Here is a 21,368-nt window from a genome sequence, read left to right on the forward strand (position 1 = left end):
CGGACAAGCTAAAAAAAAAGGATTATCCTTTTTACCTTATGCATAATTACATTTCAGGAGTAAAAGAAATTTTTATTTGAAGAGTCATAATATCTTATTATTAATTTAAAATTTTTGAATAAATAATTTTATAACAAATTATTTAAGTAAGAAGGAATTCAATTCTAAAAAAATAAAAAAGAAAAACTAAAACATCTCTCTCCCTAACCAGCTGTACTTTTTCTAAAAGAGAATGTTAGGAGAACAATAATTTTAGTAAACAACATGAATAATTACTAATTAAATAAAAACATATTATACTTTTAAATTAATCTTTTAAATTTTAATATTAAAATAATTATTTATATACTAATAAAATAAATATTTGATATATTTATTATTTATATTGTTTAATATTTTTATTGTTCACCTATATTTTTCCTACTCAAAAACACCTGGAGTGTCCAGAAACCGCACAAGGTTAGTCAAAAGCCAAAACCAAACTATTTAATATTCATTATAAAGTTAACAGCCAAGTTAAAAGGCAACCAATCTATATTGAAGAATCAAAGGGGTGACTGATGAGTAAGTAACAACTAACCATTAACTAAACCCTGTCTCTATCGGTTGTGTTTTTTATTTTTTAATATATATATTAGTACCTTTCATGCCGCCTGGAAATCTTGTAATATAATAAAACAATAAATAAAAAACATTACAAATTAAGGTCAGTTTGCGTAACCAACTTAATTAAGCTCATTTTGATAAAATAATTTAAATAATAAATAATTCTGTTAAAAGTAATTTATAAATAAGTTATTTTGTGTTTGGATTTTTAACTCTAAAAGTGCTTATTTTATAAAAATATGATGAAAAGTAGAAGTATTATGAGAGAAGTAATTTTTTTTAACTTTTCTATAAGTTTCTAAATAGCTTCTTAAAAAGTTGCAATTTGGTTTTAAAAATTACACTAGATATTAATACTATTACTTTTCATAAGTCAAAAAAAAAATTACTTCTAAAATTTTTCAAACGGACCCTAACTTGAGTTTACTTATACACATATATAAAATAATTTAAACTGAAATTTTATTAAATAATTTTTTGGATAAATTATTAATACCCGCTTTGATGATAAAGAATATATAGTGTCAGCAGTAAATGATAAAAAATTATTCTATAAATTATATTTTAGTAAAATAATAACTTTGAGAAATCTGTTGATTAAAATGGAAATTTTTTTCCTTTTCAATTTGTCAAAAAAGTTCCACATAAGTATACACTAGAGTATCAATCAATATCAATCCAAGCATCCATATCTGTAGGGCACAGTGCACACACGCAAATCCCACCTTTTGCAATAATATTCATTATTTAAAAAAAAAAGGAAAATAGTGAAGAGTAAGAGCACTCACATAATTAGTCAGGAACATTATAAACACCTTTTTCTCAATATCTTTTTTTTTAAGGTTTATTCTTCATAACCTTTTATATATTCCACATTTCTAATGAGAAACCAATGCCCTACACTTTACAGCTCACGCCAAACATAAAAGGCTTATCAAATTCTCCGAGTAAGACATTAAAGTGTTAATTCCCATTCTTTTTCTCTCACAAACCATATACTATATATATGCACTCCTCTCAATAACTTACTCATTTCTTCATCACTCATTTGAATTACACCGCTTCTCATAGAAAAGAGAATTATTATTATTATTATTAATATTATGAAGGAAGAGTTTGTTGTGCAAGAAGAGTACGTTTCAGGAGAAGAGAGGAATCTGACGGTGCTGAAAACTTCACGGTTCTTTGCTGGCGATGGCTTCACCGTCTACGATTGCAAGGGCCAACTCGTTTTCCGAGTTGACTCTTACGGTCCCGATGCACGTGACAAGGATGAGCTCGTCCTCATGGATCCACAAGGTCGATGTCTTCTCACCGTAAAACGAAAGGTACGTTCGTTATTCATGATCGGTTTCTTTTGTTCTTAATTTACTTTGTTTTCTGTTTCTTCTTCCCTTCTGATCCTGAGTGAGTGAGTCAGCTCAGTGAGTTCGATCGAGTTAGTACTACTTACTTGACAACATAAAATATCTAAATCATTTTAATTTTCCGTTTGCTTTATAATAAAAGAATTTGATGCATTGTCAATTCAATATCTAATTATGTATTATTATATTAAAATAATAATTATTTAAATAACTATTTTAGTATATTATATTACTGTATTAAAACTAAACTTTTAAAAAATATTACAATTATTTGATTAACATCATCTACATGCATGGTAAAGGATCAAATCAATGTAAAATATTTTTTACAATAAAATGAGTTTAATTAAATATTTTTATCTTAAATTTTTTAATTTTACATCCTAAATACTGAATTTCAAATGCTGAATTTTAATCTTAAATACTGTAAAAAATAAAAATTAAAAGAATAATTTTACAATAAAAAAATTAGCTAATGTTATCAAGTTAAAAATGAGTACCCTTTACTTATTCCAATAAAATAGGATATTTATTCGTTTATTCGAGTCGACTCACTGAGTTTCTATTTGTGATGCAGAGGCCGAGTCTTCATCAACGGTGGGAAGGTTTCAAAGGAGAAAGAATCGACGGTGATAAAGCATTGTTCAGTATGAAGAGAACATCTTTAATCGGACGGTCACGAGCGAGTGTTATAGTGGAGGTATACGATAAGCCCGGTGTGGAGTATCACATCGAAGGTTGCTTTTCGCAGCGTTGTTGCAAGATCTATAACGCAGCGAAGAAATTAATGGCTGAGATTCGTCGAAAGGTGGACTCCACCACAAGTGTTATGCTTGGGAAAGAAGTCTTCTCACTTTGCGTTAAGCCTGGATTTGATGGTGCACTTGCCATGGGATTGGTCTTGGTCCTTGATCAGATCAACGGTGAGAATTACTTTGAAAGTGGAACCACGGAGTCTCCGGTGCACCCTACTACAGAAGATTAAGAATTTGCATTTTCTCTCCTTTTCTTTTTTAAAAAAAAAAGAAATATTTGTGTTTGATGTAATTGACTAATCTTTTTTTGAGGTGTACCGTTTAATGAGTTCCACCTTTGCCATCTTGTAAATTTAAATTTTATGTGAAAAGGAAATAAAGATGAAATATACTTGTATCAAATTTTTTAGTCAAAAGCATGAATATTTTAATATTTTCTAAAAAATAGTTTTAAGAATATATACAACATATTAGATGTTAATCTATTTCCATTTAGATAGTGATATGTGAACCTTTTTATATGTGAAGCTATCTATGTCACCACTTAATTTTAGAATTGCATTAAATCTTACCATGATAAGAATTGATTTAAACCATCTTTTATGGGTTTAGTTAAATTGTATTGTTGTGCTTAATTCAGGTGTTAAATATAAAAAAAAAAATTGTTCGAAAGCTAAAAATTGTACTTTTTTAAAGCAATTATTGGTGTTTCCATTTATTGTATAAAAAAAATAAAACGTTCTATCATAAATAACTTTAATTAGCAAAACCAAACTTTTATTCTTAAGAACTACAATTTTGAATTTTTTACGTAATGTGATAGGTTTTATAAACTAATTTGAGTTAATAATTATTTTTCATAGACTAATTTGAATTATTTATGATTTCAGGGACTGATGAAATACAACTTCAGAGATTCAATCACTATTTTTTAAATGTTAGGAATGAAATTGAACGAGAATTAAAATTTCAATGTTTAAATTGGGGATTTATTCTCATTTTCAAGTGACTTCAATTAAATTACGTTGTGTTTTTTTCATTGGTATCCTGATAATATAAATGTATATTTAGAATTCGATTTGTGCTTTAGTTAAATAAATTGTTGTCTCCCTTCTTTTATCTCCTTTTTCTCCCAAGGTACAAAAAGTTTGGATGATATATGAAGGAGCTTGTGAGAGGAGATATATAGTAACTTGTGTTCATTATTGGTATTGAAAAGGATTGATGAAAAATAATTTATTATTTTAATAATTTATTATTTTCTTCCCGTGCATGATATGTTCTTGAATTTTCTTTTGTTTAGAAAAATACAACAACTCTAAGTTATGAACTTTACGTAAAATTAACTGCGCCTGAATTTTCACCTATTTATAATGAGGACTTTTCAGGTGATATTCTTTTCCTTTAATATTTATAATGAAAACTTCTCCGATATAGAATGGTCGCGAGGGAAATGTGCACATTATTGTTCAATTTATTATTCCACAATTTATTTCAATTTATTAATTAAAACGTTTGAGAGAAGATTGTCCGCATGTATATTATAATAATATATATATAAATAATATAAAATATTTATTTATATAAATATACGTATCGCATATGATTAAAAAGTTAAAATTTAAGTGTTCAGAAAAGAGATCTTTAAACAACGCATCAAATTAAATATTTAAATCATATCAAGCCAGCAAAGAAAAGACTGAAGACTATAGTCGGTACATTATGGTGCTGGTTAGAATAATTAGATATATAATTCATTTTAGTTGTTATGTCAGTTAATAACTCTACGAGTTTCTATAAATCCAATACAAATTTTATAGACACACACAACTATTTTACACAAACACTCACACTCACTAGTGTATTAACCTGTGCTATGCATGAGATTAAGGAGAAATATTTAAAATTTTAATATAAGAATTTTTTTTTTGGGTGTCCAAATATCAATTTATGTATGCTATTGAATTTAGATATTGTGTTTAAAGGTCAACGCGGATGGAATCGAATCCAATATCCACAGTTTTAAACTTTATATGCTATTTTTGTATGTACATTGAACAAGATGATGGTATTCTTTCTTTTCATACATATAGATATAATTATAAAGCACGCAACAACAGAATAAGGTGGTTTGAGAAAATAAATATTATAGAGAAAAAATACATGAGTTTACAAAAAATTACTTAGTAATGGATAAAACCTTCCTGAACCTAAACGCTAGGAGCCTCAAGGGACTAAAATCTGAATCACTGGAAAGAAAACAAAATTTAAGGTTAAATACTCCCAACATGCAAATAGTAGTGCACCCACCTTACTCTCAAGCTGAGACATTTGTTGTACCCTCTTGCATTGATTCCAAACCAAAAAGTCCTAAAGCCACAAATACCTTACCCAATTCATAATTCATAATGAGCAAAAACACAACACCCTGACCAGATTTATTTGCTTGTCTAAAGTGTTATCTGGGAAAACAATAATTAGAGAACAATCTTAAATATTACTATGACAACAATATTACTATGATAACTATGAAAATCGAGCTATGACATTGTGGCCGGATAACCAGCTACTTAAATACATATATCATAGTAATATTGTTGTCACTATTTCCCTTTTTCCCAGATCTTTAAATCCCATGAAACCGTTCCTTTTACCTCATCATACACATGAACTTGAAAATTTGTAAGTTTCATCTTCTGAAGTTGCTGCAAAACAGAAAACATAAACAATAAATTAAACTCTTGTATCTACTTTCCTAGGTAAATTCAATAATCAAGAACTGAGAGCATAATAATTATCAAAACGGAAAATTAGAATTTCCACTTAGTCTCAACAGCAAAAAAGAAGGGTCGAAGCAAGCAATCAATTCCACTGCTTCCAACTCCTAAATTCCCACCAAATCCAATCATCCATCGAAAAAGAAGCCACCACAACTTCAGAGATTCAAACAACTTATGACTGACTCAAGTTGCTGCAGAACAATCCTTCAGAAGCACACCCGAATCTGCATTTATGCCCAAAAAAATTACCAAGAGAAGGAAGCGGTCACCCCAATTCCATGGTCTGTGAAATTCTCAAGGCCAAACCAAGTCATGGAGATGCTGTCTGCTCCTGCTTCATAGGAAAAAAATCACCCCACTTTATGAGCATATATATGATCATAGCTTTCCAACCAGTCTAGCTTTCCTATTATGTTCCACATCCATTGCACTTGGTTTTTTAAAAATGCATTCCTTTAAATCATGAGGTATACATCACAGAGTAAATAATAATAGCAAAACAAAACTTATTTGGGAGATTGGATCACAAAAGTTTGGAAAGTACAAACATAGATACATCAAAATATAGGGCCCATAAAGGGGTGTTCGGAATTTGCTTTGTATTCAATCAATTTTATATTCATACACTTCAGGTCATAATAACACAAACCATAATGCCAATTATAACTAGATGACGGAAAGTCCGAATGGGAAGATACTCCCGATGTTATAATGTTCACAGGAAAAGCAGAGCGCACAAACTAAGCTCTTAAATTTGGACAAAAATCTAAAAGCTTAAGGTCATAAATCTCAGTCAAAAGATTAAAATAAAATGACACAACTATCACAAATACAAATAAACAACCAAAGCAAGTCATTGTCGACATATTATTCATAGAGTAAAGTTACAATTAGATCCATAAGGATTTCAACCTCAGACTAATTAGTCGTTAAAGGAAAAAAAAGTATTGTCCTCCATGATAGCAAACGGTGGACATGTATGTCCTTTTGTCATTAGATAGTGCAAAACGAAACGAAGTTGTCAATGTATTTCGTTATCTACAATGGTGCATGTACCGTTGCAGCCACATGAGCATATAAATTATATAGTTTTGGGCAGTGAAACATTTATTATCTTTTGAGTTTATATATAACATTTATCAACTGCTCTCTATTTACCACGAATCCTACCAAAACAGGTGAAATTTCGCTCCAAAAGTTGTTATTTACGTGACGATTTTTTATAAATAGACACATCACATTAGTAAACGGTATATATAATCACTACTGTTAAGATTATGGAGCAAAGAGGAGGTGGTTGGAGCAATTATGGAAGAAGGCGGTCATGAATACCTTTGAATCCCATTCTGCCATGGAACAAGCGCCGCTCCGCTGCCATCAATGTCTCCGATGTTTCAATTCGCTATGGTTACCAAACCCATAAATGAACTTTGCTATTAATAGGACAAGAAGCAGCTTGCAAAGCAAGCTTACTGCTTCCACTCCCACCACTTGTACGCATCAATTGAAAAAGAAGCCACCAAATTGGGAAAGAACTGCACCACAAACCACATGCCCGCACCCAATTTCACCCTCTGAAGAATTTGCAGTGCAAAGAACTCATGGAGTGATGAACCACCCAATTATGGTGTGAGGTGCTGCCACCTCCTACTTCAAGGCCAACAAAATGAGTGAGCTTTACATGTATTTATAGGATTTCCAGTGTAGAGATGGCATTGATTTTTCATCCACTATCACAGTGATATCATATTTCTTAATTGAACTTCTTGCCAATCAATTGGAAGATTATAGTCTATAGATTGTTTTCCATAATGTGCTGAATATCATTCTTGTACTCACTCCAGCTATAACCAGGATCCTTGCGGACCCTATTATTACTCATTAGATCCCTGACAGCCCTTGCATCCTCCATCTTCCCAGAGAAGAGTACATGTTTGCTAGAAGCACGTAAGATGCCGAATTTAGAGGGTCCAACCGGAAGAGTTCCTCCGCTGCTCTTTTTGCTAAGCTCAAGTTAGTGTGAATGCGGCATGAGCTTAACACCACTTCCCAAACAACTGGATCATCCTTGCATGGCATAGTATCTAGGATCACTTCTACTTCTTGGAATCGCCCTGCTCGGCTGAGGCAATCTATGATGCAAGTGTAATGATCTGACTTTGGCACCACTCCAAATCTTTGCTGAATTGAATTGAATATCTCAATTCCTTCGTCAATCAATGCAGAGTGGCTACAACCAGTTAAGACGGCAACAAAAGTAATATCATCGGGTTTTTCACCAGATGTGATCATGTCCTTGTAAAGGGAAACAGCCTCGTCGCCATATCCATTCTGTGCATAACCATGTATCATTTCGTTCCAGGTAACAGTGTTTTTACTTGGCATTATATCGAAAAAGTATCTGGCTTGATCCACATTTCCACATTTACAATACATTTCTATAAGAGAACTGCCAACAAATATGTCATCTTCATAACCATCTTTTATGATCTGAGCATGAACCTGGCGTCCCTGGGATAATGAAGAGAGTTTTGCGCAAGAGCTCACAATGATAGTAAATGAAAACTCTGAAGGATAGAAGCCGCATTGGCGCATCTGCTTAAAGAAAGAGAAAGCTTCGTTGTCCTGAGAATTTATTGAGAACCCTGCTATCATTGAGTTCCAACAAACAACATCTACTTTGGGCAGCTTATTAAATACATTCTTTGAAGACTCCATTTTCCCGCATTTTGAATACGCATTGATAAGACCACTTGAAACATACTCATCCTCGTAGAAGCCGAACTTCTGAGAGGCTGCATGAACCTGTTTTCCAGCCTCAAGAAGTCCCAGTTCCGCAGATGAACTAAGAATAACTGCTAATGTAGTTCGATCAGGAAGCTGATATTGGAATTGCATTTTTCTAAACATTTTTAGTGCCTCTTCATGATCTGCATTCTGGCTATAGGCTGAGAGTATAGCATTCCATGAACTCAAACTCGGGCAAGGCATGCTATCAAATATATCACGCCCGGTTTTAACATCCCCAGACTTGACACATGCTGCTAGCATATTGATATAAGTAACATCATCCGGTTCATATCCACAACACTGCATTCTCTGGAGATACTCCACAGCTTTCTCACTGTTGCATTTGTTGCCATACCCAGCTATCATCACATTCCAAGAAACAACACTATGCCGACTCATATTCGCGAAAACTTTTTCAGCGCTATCCATGTCCCCTATTTTCGAATACATATCCAGCTTCGAGTTGCTTAAATGGATGTCTCCCTCCAATCCCAGTTTAATTGAGAGTGTGTGCACTTGTTTTCCATGACTCTGATTGCATAGACCAATGTCCCTTTCATCAAATCCTCCTTTTGTGCACACACCCAATATAATGGACAAAGATACAGAATCAACATGAACCCCCTTTTGCAGCATGAGCCTAAACATCTCCAAAGCTTCCTTGACTTGATTCATCTGTGCTAATCCACCCATCATTGTAGTAAAGGTAACCTCATTAGGCTCATCAATGTCATCAAAGACACGAATTACATCCCCAGAAAGGCCACACTTAGCATACATGGACAAAAAGGCATTAACTACATAAATGTTACCATCAAGACCAAGCTTGATCACAACCCCATGATTTTTCCTACCGCATCCTGCATCCAAAAGAGCACCACAAGCACTAAAAACAGTAGTAAAAGTTATATGGGAAGGTTTAACACCTTGTAGCATAATCAAATCATAGGTCTCCAATGCTTGTCTTTCATAGCCAGCACGTAGCATTGTACTGATCATGGTGTTCAACGAGATGGTGTTCCTTTCAGGCATTTCCAGGAACAAACAACACGCGTCTTGCAAGTTGCGGTTTTTGCAGTAGGCAGCCAAGATGGCGTTCCAAGAGAAGATGTTCCTTTGAGGCATTTTAGCAAACACTTGATGTGCAGAGACAATGTCACCGCAGTTGGAGTACAATTGGACGAGGTTGTTGGACAGAAAAGTGTCGGAGAAAAGGCCCACTCGGAGGATTCTCGCATGGAGAACCTTGCCGGATGATAGAGCTTTGCTGGCAATGCACGACTGAAGTATCTTTGCCAAATAGGTACTCTTGCTTTCCATCAATAACTTGCTTCACTTTAAACTTCCCAAGTCAGACTATATAATCTATTATTGGTAGCACTGAAAATTAAAAAAAGGAACTAAAAATACAACAAAATGAATTCAATTTAAAAAAAAAAAAAACGGAGCTGAACCTGTATTTCATCGATTCATGACAATGAACTGAAACTGAGGCTGCAAGCAACAAACCAATTATCTAATTCTAATCAATAATAACTAATTACATCAAATTAAACAAATTATCTAAACCCACATCAAAATTTAAAATTGAAAAACTGGAAAAATCAGTATAAAAAATTGATAGAATAAAAACTGAAAAAAAAAAACAACTCAGCGAAGAGTGAAGTCAGTGAACTCACCCACACTGCAGAAGCATAAGCAAGAAGACGGCAACGGAAACGAGGAGGAATCACGAGCAGAGGAAGCAGACGCACGGATGAAGCAGAGGCAAACTAAGACAAGCGGCGCCGGGGACGAGGCAGAGGAGCCAACGGTGACGGCAAGCCGGCAGAGAGAGCGCTTCGACACGAGCGAGCAGAGGAGGGCTTACCAGAGAGAGACGACGAGGAGGAAGGTGAGGGACTGCGAGGTAAGCAGAGGCCGGAGACCGGAGACGCAAGTCGGCGAGGTGAGCGACGGACGGCAAGGAGAGAAGTGGGAGTGACGTGAGCTCCGTAAGGGACAGCGGCGAGGTGAATGACGCGGGCGGTGGTGATGCAGACCCAGAGGCACAACCATGGCAGCAACAACACCACTGCCGGCGGCGATGAAGACCGGAGGATTCCTTCCCTTCTCTGTTACAATTTCATGGGAGAGAAGAAAGGGGCTGGAGTTTGATTAAAAAAAAATGAAATTGTGCTTGGGTTAGAGAGATTTTAAATTTGAGTATTATTGTAATTTCAAATATTTTAGTTTTTATTTTTATTTAAAATAAATACGATACTAAGACATAAACGTAAATCAATCCTATACACTTTTACATCAAACACAAGAGATTTATTTTAGAAGAAGTATAAAGAGCCAATGAAATATTTGTTCGATTTAGTATTAGAGATATAATAATTAGTATTACTTTTTCGGTTTTTCTTTTCACCTTAAGCTCTTGGTACGAGTGATTTCATGACATGGTATCAAAGTTCTAAATTTAAAAGGTGGATGAGTGGTTTTATAACATGAGATGTTTAGTATCCCAATAATCGATAGTTATTCTGAATAGTATGGGTGATGTTCATTTTATTCAACTGTAATTCAAATAAAATAATTAAATTATAATAAAATAATATATAAAATATAAATAAATACACAAAATTAATAACCAAATTATTATTTCTAAGTACTTTTCGATTTATATTATTATTCATACTTAGAAAAAAAAATTATACACATAATTAAAGCTAATTTTAGTAATGAACAACAAAAATTTTATAACAACTAAAAGGTTGTGGGGCCTGATTAGTTCAACAAAATGAGAGCCAAAAGCCAAATCAAAACCAAAGCTTACAACACCCGAGTCAAACACAGCAACAAGGATAAACAAAAGACAAAGCCAATATAAGAAATACAAAAAGGCTGTAGAATAACAATTTCTAGCATTCCAAACATATAAAATACTCCAAAAGTAAATCAAGTTCAGACATAAAAGTCATTACAAGTTAATTAAACCAAATGAAATACTTCATATGATCAAAAGTGATAAAGCAGTGTTTCAAAATCACAAGAGTTTTTTTTTTTTTTTTTTGGTCAAGAAAATCACAAGAGTTTAAGCATAGACTAATTTCCCGGACGAAGAAAGCAATTTTAAACCCATTAAGTTCCTCCACCCAAAAGAATCCATTAAGACCCGAATCCAATTTTAAATTCAAATTTTTAATAAAAAAATGATTAGTATTATACACACCATCAGGGCCACTGCTCAAAGAATTATGGTGCGTTTGGATTATTAAATAATTTTATAACAAAATATATTTTTTAAATTTTTAAATAATTATTAAATAGTTTTTATTTAATTTTAATTATAAATTAATCTTTTATATATTATTTAATTATAAAATCTATTATTATTTTATCGTTCATCTATCATGTTTATTAATAATAAAAAACTAAAACAATAACAAATTAGATCTTTCATTAATCATAATACGATCGTAATTTTATCATTGATCTGTTACATACGTATTGGATTGAAAAAATTGTGTTTGTTAGAAATTCAATTGATTGGATACACAAATCAATCGATTCAGGTTTTTCAAACTTCAATCGATTGAATTTTGCAAGGCATGTTCTTATTCAATCGATTAGTCATATTACTCAATCGATTTAAGTCTTTAAAGCAATATAGATTTTCACACTTCAATCGATTCGTTGTGTTACCCAATCGATTGAATTGTGCAATATATTATATGTTACGCTTCTCTAAATTTTTCTGTTCGTGATTATAAATTATTATTTCTATCTTCAAATTTTAAGTTTTTATTTTAATTTAGATACTCTAATATTATTTTTTTTAATATAAAGATTATAAATTGGTGAATAATCTATCAATAATTACTCAATTTTATAATTGGAATCGTTTATCAATCTGATTGATTATCAATTTTTTCATTGTTTTTGTTCATTGTTTATCTGTCTACTTAAAATTCATTTTTTTTCATTATTTATACATCTCTTTAATATCCAATATTTGGCCATCATTAATTGATAATCACAGTTGGCGATAGAGATTTAAACAATATGTTTAAAAATCAATGGATTGATTTGATTACAAAATCGAGATGAGTAAATATAATCTCTAATTTTTTAATTCTTTGTTTCGATTCTTTATTCATGAAATTGATTGTATAATGAAAAATATTTTTTTATCTTTTAGTAATGGATTTTTTCTGAAATAAAAAAAATTATTATTTTTCAAAATCCAATTTTTCAACTTTAATTTTACAAATACGAATTTTTTTTATGTAGACTGTAGAGCAAGGCAAACTTCACTTCAAATTCTAAAAAAAATTGGCTAACTCAAATTATTAAACTTTAGTACTTTACAATAGACAATGGCAACCATTATCATCGTTTTCGAAGAATATAGTAATACATAAGAGTACACATTTATTGGAAAAATATTTTTTTTTAATTTATAAAAAAAATTCTTGTTAAATAGATTTATTCCCGTGTACGTATTTCTCAAATTGCTTTGATGATTTCAATCGCTTGAATAAAAAAATTTCACATGCCGTACGAAATTCAATAGATTATGTATCAATTTTAATCGATTAAATTTCTAATAAACACGATTTTTTCAATTCAATATGTATGTAACGGATCAATGATAAAATTATGATCGATTAAAATTGTAAAATATTTATTACGATTAATAGAAGATCTAATTTGTTATTATTTTAGTTTTTGATTATTAATAAACATAATAGATGAATAATAAAATAATAATTTATAAAATAAAAAATAGATTTTATAATTAAATAATATATAAAAAATTAATTTGTAATTAAAATTAAATAAAAACTATTAGCAGTTATTAAAAAACTTAAAAAACATGTTTTATTATGACACCATTTAATGGTCCAAACATTCTGAGACCATCAAATCCGATGCCTAGTAATTTGTTAGTCCACTAGCTTACTATAAAACACATTGGATTAGCATTTTAACTCAGTTTTACTTAGCTAAATATATAGAGTGGTCTGTCTCATTATTTAGATAAATTTTAATAGGGTGGGACGAATTACCACTTTATGGTCCCTACTTAAAAATTAGAATGAATTTAAAATAATATATAATTTATCTAAAAAAATTAAAAACACTTAAAATATTAATTTATATTTTAATAATATTAAAATATTAGCATAATTTATCTAAAAAATACTTTATATTAATATATCAATATATCACATAAAATATTAAAATTAGTATATCTACATATTCCGTATGGTATCATTTTTGTATTCATATAAATATCTATTTTATAACTTCAACAATTTTTACTAAGAAATTAGATTTTAAATCTATCAAATAAGTCCTCAAGATTACAACACATTATAGAATGTAAACTGAACCATACATCAATCAAACAATTTAAACACCACCCCCAAAAATGAAAATACATAAATTACAAAAACCTATTATAGTTTAATTTATTTGGTCACATATAATACATACTCCCCAAACACAACATAAAATTGACTCTATAACATGCTACATAATATATACCTAAAAACCCATAAATGCCAAGATGAAGATCAAAGTGAAACTAGCAGCAGTAGTAACCACCGGCGGCGACCGAGATGGCTGTGGAGAAGGGGCCCCAGAGGAGGAGCTAGGGACAATAATGGACAACTTCTGTCCTTGAATGCAATGTGTGCCAAAACTGCAAATATAATAAAACTGGCCTTCCTTGTTAAGGATGAAGTTGGCAGGGCTATTCATTGTTGTGTTGATTGCATTTTCTGGACTGCAAATGTCGTAGGAATCTTTTGGCACTTCAACCACATCATGTTGGTTCATAGTGAAATCAAACACTACAAAACCATACGAATATTAATTAATAGAAGACAATAATTAAAGATGAAGGGGTAAAAGGTTGGACTAGTTTATTTAGCTTTCAACTTTTCATTAATGAAAAAAATACAAATCAATCCCTGATTTTTTAGTATGCAAATATTTAAATTTTTGAAGATTTAAAAATATATTTAAGTTTCTGTCATTTTCAAAATCTGAACACGTCGATTTCTGAATTTAATTTGTCTCATTTTAAAAATTTTTTCATATGTGCATCCGTATCAATCAGGTCAATACAATAGGAGTCACGATTAATTTCTTTCATTAGGTCTCATTGACTCAAGTGAATATGAAGGATCGAGTCCAAATTTTAAAAAAGTCAAAAGTTTGAATGTATTTTCAAATCTTTAAAAACTTAAATGTTTGCGGATCAAAAAGTCAATAACTTATTTATCTTTTTTTTAAGAAAATTTTTCTTAATTTTTTTTATTAAATATTAAATTGTATGTATTTTTATTAGTATCAAAATATTTCTAATACCAATTTAATAATTTATTTTACTGATATTTATAAATATATATTTATACAAAGATTGAAATACAAATAAAAAATTTTCTGTGAATAATTTTAGAAGGGAAACGAAACATGTATCTCTGTCGTGGAAATTTTGCACCGAGATTAACTTTTCGATGTTTTCCTTAAGAGTCTAAAAATTTGACGTCTAATTATCAAAAAATATTAAATAATTAATATTTAAATAATAAATTTAAATATTTAAAATTTAACATATAAAATAAATTCAACAAAATTTCAATGCCAAATAACAGGCAGAATAGAATTCAGAATTGTCCAAACTTTCCTTGCAAATTCTCACTCTGGGGAAAATTTTTTCTTTGCAAGGATTGGGATGAGGAGAACAAAATCCTCTTTAACTCCACATATTTTCTGTATGAAATCTCTCATAGTTAACTTAGACTCGACTTTTAAGATTGATTTGATAAATATTTATTTATTTTTAAATAGTTTATTAAAATTGATCTTTGAAAGATAATTTTTAAAAATTATAATTCTTATATTTAATAAATCAAATTAAAAATTACGTTTAAAAAGTATAAGCAATAATAATTTATATTTAATTAGTAAAATAATTTTAAAAATTTAAATGACCGCATAACATACATAAATATTTTAAAAAATATTCTTAACTTTTAAAGAATACAAGTAATATCATATAATATTTTTGTTTTACCAAATATAAAACAAGATGTTTATACTTTTAAAAACACAAATATTTACTTTTTACAAAAGTCAAATTTTAATCAATCTAAAAGATATTTATATGTATATATCATTTAAAATTAAAAAAAATGCGAGTAATGTGTATGTAGTTTTACAAATGGTTGAAATTTGTAGCTTTTTATTTTTAATATGGAGAAAGGTGTGGAATGATACAGCGTTATGGAAAATAGAGGTGCTTTTCCTGCATGTGGTATCAGGAAGCTGAAATCGGACCGAAGAATTTAGAGCAAGGAATTCGGACGGTCCGATTAGAGGAGATCTACAAAAAAATATTTTTTTAATAAAACTCGAAGGGTCCGATTTGATTTAAAAAAAAAAAAACTAAAAACGGAGGTCCGTTTTCATTAAAAGGAAAAATATAAAAAAAAAAGAATTGTAAACGGAGGGTTCGTTTTCAGTTTAAGAAAGAAAAAAAATAAAAAGTGTAAACGGAGGGTCCGATTTGATTTTAAATAAAAAAGAAAAAACAAAAATTAATCGGACGATCCGATTTGTGGTCAACAAATTTTTTAACAAAAAATTCGGACGGTCCGATTTTTCTCTGTCCACACCTGTGTCTAACACCTATATATTATAACCAAACATAACTCACGTACTCTTTCAATATAAAAAAAAATAGTCAAAATTTGCACATAACTCATTACATCATATAAAATCTCATAGGAAATAAGTATAATCTATCTATGATATATTTAATTATATAGTAATTAAATTTTAACCTTACTTACCTAAGATATCTCCGAGGGAAAATCTCTGGTTATTTGCCCAATCTTGGTATTCAGAATCATTTGATGGAATCTTCCAACCTTCACTGCCTCCAACAACATGACGTGTCTGCGCTTCTGCGAATTGAAGAATAGCTAACATACCCAAAATTGCACAAATTACTACGTTATTATTATTATTTGATCCCATAATTTTATTCATCTTCAAATTTATATACTAAATTCTAGTGAGCTGAGATGAATGTAATAATGCTAAAGCTATGGTTTATTGCGCATTTGTTAATTTTGGAAGCTTTTGGTGGCTATAAATAGGGAAGAACAAAGTGATGATAATTAAGTGAATGGAAATTGAGTGCATGATATTTATATTTGTCCATTGACTATATGGACCATAATATTAAAGTGTGTGTTCGAAATACGTTGTGTTTCAACTCATAATGAACGTAGGGTTTGCTTTGACAGCTATGCTTTTAAATTAAGAAAAGTAGGGTTTTGCTTGAATTATATATTATTGAACACATATTTATATCTACAACTATATTAAGCCTAGTTGTGAGAACTGAACCGATAATTAAATCGGTCAAATTATTAAGTTATTAGTTTAATTGGTAGATTATTAGTTAAACCGGTTGATTCGATATTATATAAATAAAAAATAAAAATAGTCAAAAATTTAAAATTAAAATTTAAAATACATATTTTATTAATATTTCAAAAATATCAAACTATTCTAAAATAATATAGACTAGAAATAATACATATTTTGTTATTTTTATTCTATCATAAATATTTTTAATTTATTTTTATATTAAAATAACTATTATTTTCAAATTTTAATAATTTATTAATTAGTTTATATCTATTACACTATTATATACTACAAGTATTTATTAAAAAATAATACTAATAAATTTTATATAATCATGAAAAGAAAAAAATAAGTGAATTTATAATTATTGTTAAATAAAAATATAATTAATTTAAGAATAAGTGAATTTATAATTTAAATTCTAACCAGTTTGGTTGAACCGGTCTTTACTGAATTTGACTAATTTTTATTAGTTTATTTTGGGTTTGACCGGTTTGTATCGATTTTTTATCTCATGCGGTCCAAATATTGGACCAGATCAATAGAAGATTTAATTCACCGATTTTTCGGTTGAATCGATCGATTCAGTCCGATTTTAATAACACTAAAATTAACTACTAAAATTAATTACTAATATAATTAATATATATATATATATACAAATAAATACAGTGATGATTTTGGTGGCGATTTTAATATACAAATAGAAAAAAAAAGTTAGATACATGCCAGTATGCGATTATATTTTTTTGGTAACTGGACAAAAATAAACAACAATCAAAAAAGAAAAAAACAAACAAGAAACTATTTAAGAAATGTAGTTCTACTGAGTATTATTTTCAAATTCTTTTTAATGCAACAGAAGTTTTACTTAGAAAAAAAATGTCTTTATTGCAGTCTTTGTCATGATGTTTGTCCCAAAAAGTAACCGTTAATAACCATACACAACCGGCCAGTGATAACATTATTATGCCAGTAGTGTTTCTAATTCTTGAGCTAATTTAAGTCTGTTTTCTATTTTGTCGGTTTATCAATTTAATTACTTTCTTAGCACAAGTCAACGAGCTTCATTGGTTCAAGGTAACTTATTAGGAAAAGTCAACAATCATATTACTATATATGGTAGTGATTAATTGCAGTTAGTTGAAATTGAACCTAACTTTCTTGATTTTCCACTGCTCAATTAATATCGTCTGACTCATTTAACTTGCATTCAGGGTTATGTTAGATTGAACAAATTAAAGATATCAGAGTGGAATAAAAAGTAATCTAAATTAGTTGAATATAATAATATATAATAGGAGACCAAATGAATATGTCTAGTTTGTATTAAGTAGTAACTGAGAACAGTTTAAAGAATAATTAGTCCCACATTGAAAAAAATAAGAAAGAATGACGAGTTTATAAGATCAGAGATTCACTAATTTAGTCAAGAGTTTTCGCCCTTACATAAGCAAAGATCCTTGTTTAAGAAAAAGAGAGAGTTAGAATGAACGGTTGTTGTTTCCAATTTTAGAATCAAATTTGCCAATTTTGTTCTTACATTATTGAAACAAGATGTATCTAAAGAATAATTATGACAAGACCAAATTTGAAAGTGACAAACACTAAAAACACGATATCATGATCACCTTATCACTAAGTTTGTAAGGCGAAAAAGACAATGTCTATCAGAATCGGAATATTAGTGGCCATATATAGGTTTATCACTATAATTAAAATCTGTAATCACTTGTTGGAATATATGAATTCAAATAAAAATCACATTATTCGAATCAACTGAACACACCAAGTGAATTATACATGACTTTGAATTGCTATTATTTTAATTAACATATATCTCACAAATGTAAAATAATTAAACAACTCTCTCTTATTAAGGTCTAAGCTATTTACATTTTGCAATACAAAGTCGGCTCTATTAATTTTAATAAGCCAAAATAGTTATGAGGCTGCAGTTAAATGAGTGTGATGTTTAGTTCCTTGAAAGAGATCCGGTGAATGTGTATGGTTGTCCAACTCATTCCGGCCGTCATCGTCATCGTCTTCGTCTTCAGCCTCCCAGAGGAACTTCGCATATGAAGCCATGACATAACTACCAATGAAACATTAAGATTTATAAATTGGTTTTATTGCCAAAGAGAAACAAGGACAGTATTTTTCTTTTGGATATAATACAAGTTTGAATTAATTGAGCAAAACTATTCCCAAATATTATAATTTTCTTGTATGCTAGAATATCAAGTAATTAACTAATTATAACATAGTTTCTGCATAGAGTGATAAAATATGACCATCACCAGGAGTAGCCAAAATTGCTCTTTCAAAAAACTCCTTTGCTCTAGGGTAATCTCCACGAACCTATTTGTAAAAAAACAAATATAAGTCATGATATGATGCAAATAATTCCTCTGTCTTAGCTTTTACATGTACCAAGTTTAACTTTTAATTAAATTACCTCTTTCAAAAACTTAGCATAATTTCCCAACAGAAGAGAATCATTGGGGTTAGCTTCAATCATTTGTTGATAATAAGCATCAGTTCTATCCCCACCATTATTACTATTATTTCCTTCAAAGAATTCCCATCCTCCTCCATCACCATAGCCTACTCTTCCACTACCATTACTTCCCATACCACCATCCATCACTAAAGTTTGCAATTTAAGACTCTCTTGCTTCCCCTCGCCGGCCCCGGCGCACCCTTCATGATTAAGGACTACCTTATTATCTAATCCGGAGCTTGAAAACAATCCTTGAACCGAAGATTTAGCTTCCATGCACATCTTTTGTTCCGGATCTTTTGCTTCGTCTATTTCTTTGATCTTTGTACTATGTTGAGTTCTTAGAACTTTACTACGTGGCGATGGTGGGACAGAACATTTTTTCTTAGGACTTGGTGTGTTACTATGGAGTTCTGTCTCCACCAAGTGTTGGCTTAGACAAAAAACCGATGTTGCCCTAGGGAGATGGACAACCAGTTCGGCCGGCTCGGTGGAAGACTCCATAGAGTATGGTAGCAAGGAAGTTAGAATTGGTGCTGAAGAACTTCTAAGTAACATGTTTGCAATTCAAAGAGACAATGAAAAAAAAAGGGGATTTTTTTAATTTATAATACAAGCAAGATTGATGGAAGATATGATGGATGAAAAAGAAATGGTGCAAGTTGAAGAATACCACCTTAGGAGACAGCTAAGAATTGAAAAGTGAGTGAAAAGTGCTTGATAAGAAGAATGAAAAGAAATAGAAACACTGGGAGTGGTAGAAGAGAACTCTCCCATATATTGGGACATATAGAATAGAGTTTAAGAAGGAGTGTTAAGTCTTTATATAGAGCATGACCTAAGAGCTCTAGTCTTGGAAAAAACAGTATTTTTTTTTCCTATGTGATATTTAATAATTCAGTCTTTGCATAACAAAATATGATTAAAACAAAGTGATAATAATATTATAACTCCAAAAAAAAAAAAAGATGTTAACATCAAATAATCTACATTTTTCTTTGGGGCATTTGCTTCTTTTTTGGTTGATATGAAATATTATCCTTTTTGTAAGATTTTTTATGAAACATTATCTAAATTCCCATTTAGATTAAATTCGCATTCAATCTAATAGTAAATGATAAATACAAGTAGGAAAGTATGACCTCTGCCAGAGGGACACGTTTGCTTGAAGGATGCATGGCATGAGATTAGGGTGGTGACCCACAACGCCGTTCTTGTGTTGCTTTCAAATGCAAAATTGAACGGACACAAATTGGTCCTTGCTAGTGACACAAGTTGAGTCACTATCTAGCCTTAGCCTCTCACCAATTGAACCAACTATGTATTGACAACACCTTAAGGGGAACCATGGGCACATTTTGTTGTCATATATGAGTGTTTTCTAATAATGTACCAAGACCTTCTATTGAATAGTAACTAGAATGGGAGAGATATATGATGTTCTTAACTTTTTATAATGTGCATCACATCATTCACGTGAACTTTCATCGTCTTGCTCAAATTAATCCCTACCAAGGAAAAAATGAAGGCTTTGATTAAGACTAGTTTCCTAGTAGATAGTTTATCAATAAAGGCCTCATATTATTAGAAAAAAATCATAGTTGCGTCTTTTTGAGATATAGGATAACTCTATAACAACCTTGGTCACACTCTATTCACTTTTAAAAGGTCATTTTATAGGGACCTATCTAAAATTTTCAAACTAAATATACAAAAGTTCCTATTTAGAATAGATACCGATTTCTCATTCGTAAGAGATACTAAAATTCTTACAACTTAGGTTATTTTTAATTGTATATTGTTGTTATAATATGTAAACCACGAACTTTGAACCTCACAAAACAAACCATTGTTTTTATATTATATAATAGGATGTAATAAAATATAATTTATGTAACTAATGCCACAACATGGGTGATTTAATCTATCAATCTTATATTGGATTATTAGCATAAAGAATCTCTAAATGGGATCTCCATTTTCAGCTTTTACGCTGTTATGTGGTCCCAGAGTTTCAACACATTAGTATGGTATTGTGGTGATAAGACACTCAGATTAATTTGAGTCGTTGTTGGTTTATATCTCATTGGTATTATTCGCAACACTAAGACAAAAGTATGCAATGTAT

General features: G+C 30.4%; 3 protein-coding genes and 1 pseudogene across 3 annotated transcripts; 1 reads left to right on the forward strand and 3 right to left on the reverse strand.

Moving 5' to 3' along the window:
• The first annotated feature begins 1,616 nt into the window (after positions 1–1,616).
• LOC107472879 (protein LURP-one-related 12) lies at positions 1,617–3,130 on the forward strand. The gene is made up of 2 exons (XM_016092407.3): positions 1,617–1,934; positions 2,551–3,130. Exons 1-2 carry the CDS (start codon positions 1,710–1,712, stop codon positions 2,956–2,958), a joined length of 633 nt encoding a protein of 210 aa, XP_015947893.1. The 5' UTR covers positions 1,617–1,709; the 3' UTR covers positions 2,959–3,130.
• A 1,720-nt stretch (positions 3,131–4,850) lies between these two features.
• LOC107472686 (pentatricopeptide repeat-containing protein At4g20770-like) lies at positions 4,851–10,450 on the reverse strand (annotated as a pseudogene).
• A 3,201-nt stretch (positions 10,451–13,651) lies between these two features.
• LOC107472880 (umecyanin-like) lies at positions 13,652–16,411 on the reverse strand. The gene is made up of 2 exons (XM_016092409.3): positions 16,152–16,411; positions 13,652–14,144 (listed from the first exon to the last, which is right to left on the reverse strand). Exons 1-2 carry the CDS (start codon positions 16,348–16,350, stop codon positions 13,837–13,839), a joined length of 507 nt encoding a protein of 168 aa, XP_015947895.1. The 5' UTR covers positions 16,351–16,411; the 3' UTR covers positions 13,652–13,836.
• Positions 16,412–18,681: 2,270 nt separating this feature from the next.
• On the reverse strand, positions 18,682–20,044 carry LOC107472818 (uncharacterized). The gene is made up of 3 exons (XM_016092346.3): positions 19,196–20,044; positions 19,001–19,098; positions 18,682–18,832 (listed from the first exon to the last, which is right to left on the reverse strand). Exons 1-3 carry the CDS (start codon positions 19,796–19,798, stop codon positions 18,682–18,684), a joined length of 852 nt encoding a protein of 283 aa, XP_015947832.1. The 5' UTR covers positions 19,799–20,044.
• Between the last annotated feature and the right edge of the window lie 1,324 nt (positions 20,045–21,368).

This window comes from Arachis duranensis, chromosome 2, assembly GCF_000817695.3.
Source record: "Arachis duranensis cultivar V14167 chromosome 2, aradu.V14167.gnm2.J7QH, whole genome shotgun sequence".
Lineage (NCBI taxonomy): Eukaryota > Viridiplantae > Streptophyta > Magnoliopsida > Fabales > Fabaceae > Arachis > Arachis duranensis.

Coding starts and splice junctions, on each gene's coding strand:
- LOC107472879 (XM_016092407.3), top strand. CDS start 1,710: ATGAAGGAAGAGTTTGTTGTGCAAGAAGAGTACGTTTCAGGAGAAGAG. Junction 1,935..2,550: donor TTCTCACCGTAAAACGAAAG/GTACGTTCGTTA, acceptor TTTGTGATGCAG/AGGCCGAGTCTTCATCAACG.
- LOC107472880 (XM_016092409.3), bottom strand. CDS start 16,350: ATGAATAAAATTATGGGATCAAATAATAATAATAACGTAGTAATTTGT. Junction 14,145..16,151: donor TTCCCTCGGAGATATCTTAG/GTAAGTAAGGTT, acceptor ATGGTTTTGTAG/TGTTTGATTTCACTATGAAC.
- LOC107472818 (XM_016092346.3), bottom strand. CDS start 19,798: ATGTTACTTAGAAGTTCTTCAGCACCAATTCTAACTTCCTTGCTACCA. Junction 19,099..19,195: donor ATGCTAAGTTTTTGAAAGAG/GTAATTTAATTA, acceptor TTTTACAAATAG/GTTCGTGGAGATTACCCTAG. Junction 18,833..19,000: donor TCACTCTATGCAGAAACTAT/GTTATAATTAGT, acceptor TTTCATTGGTAG/TTATGTCATGGCTTCATATG.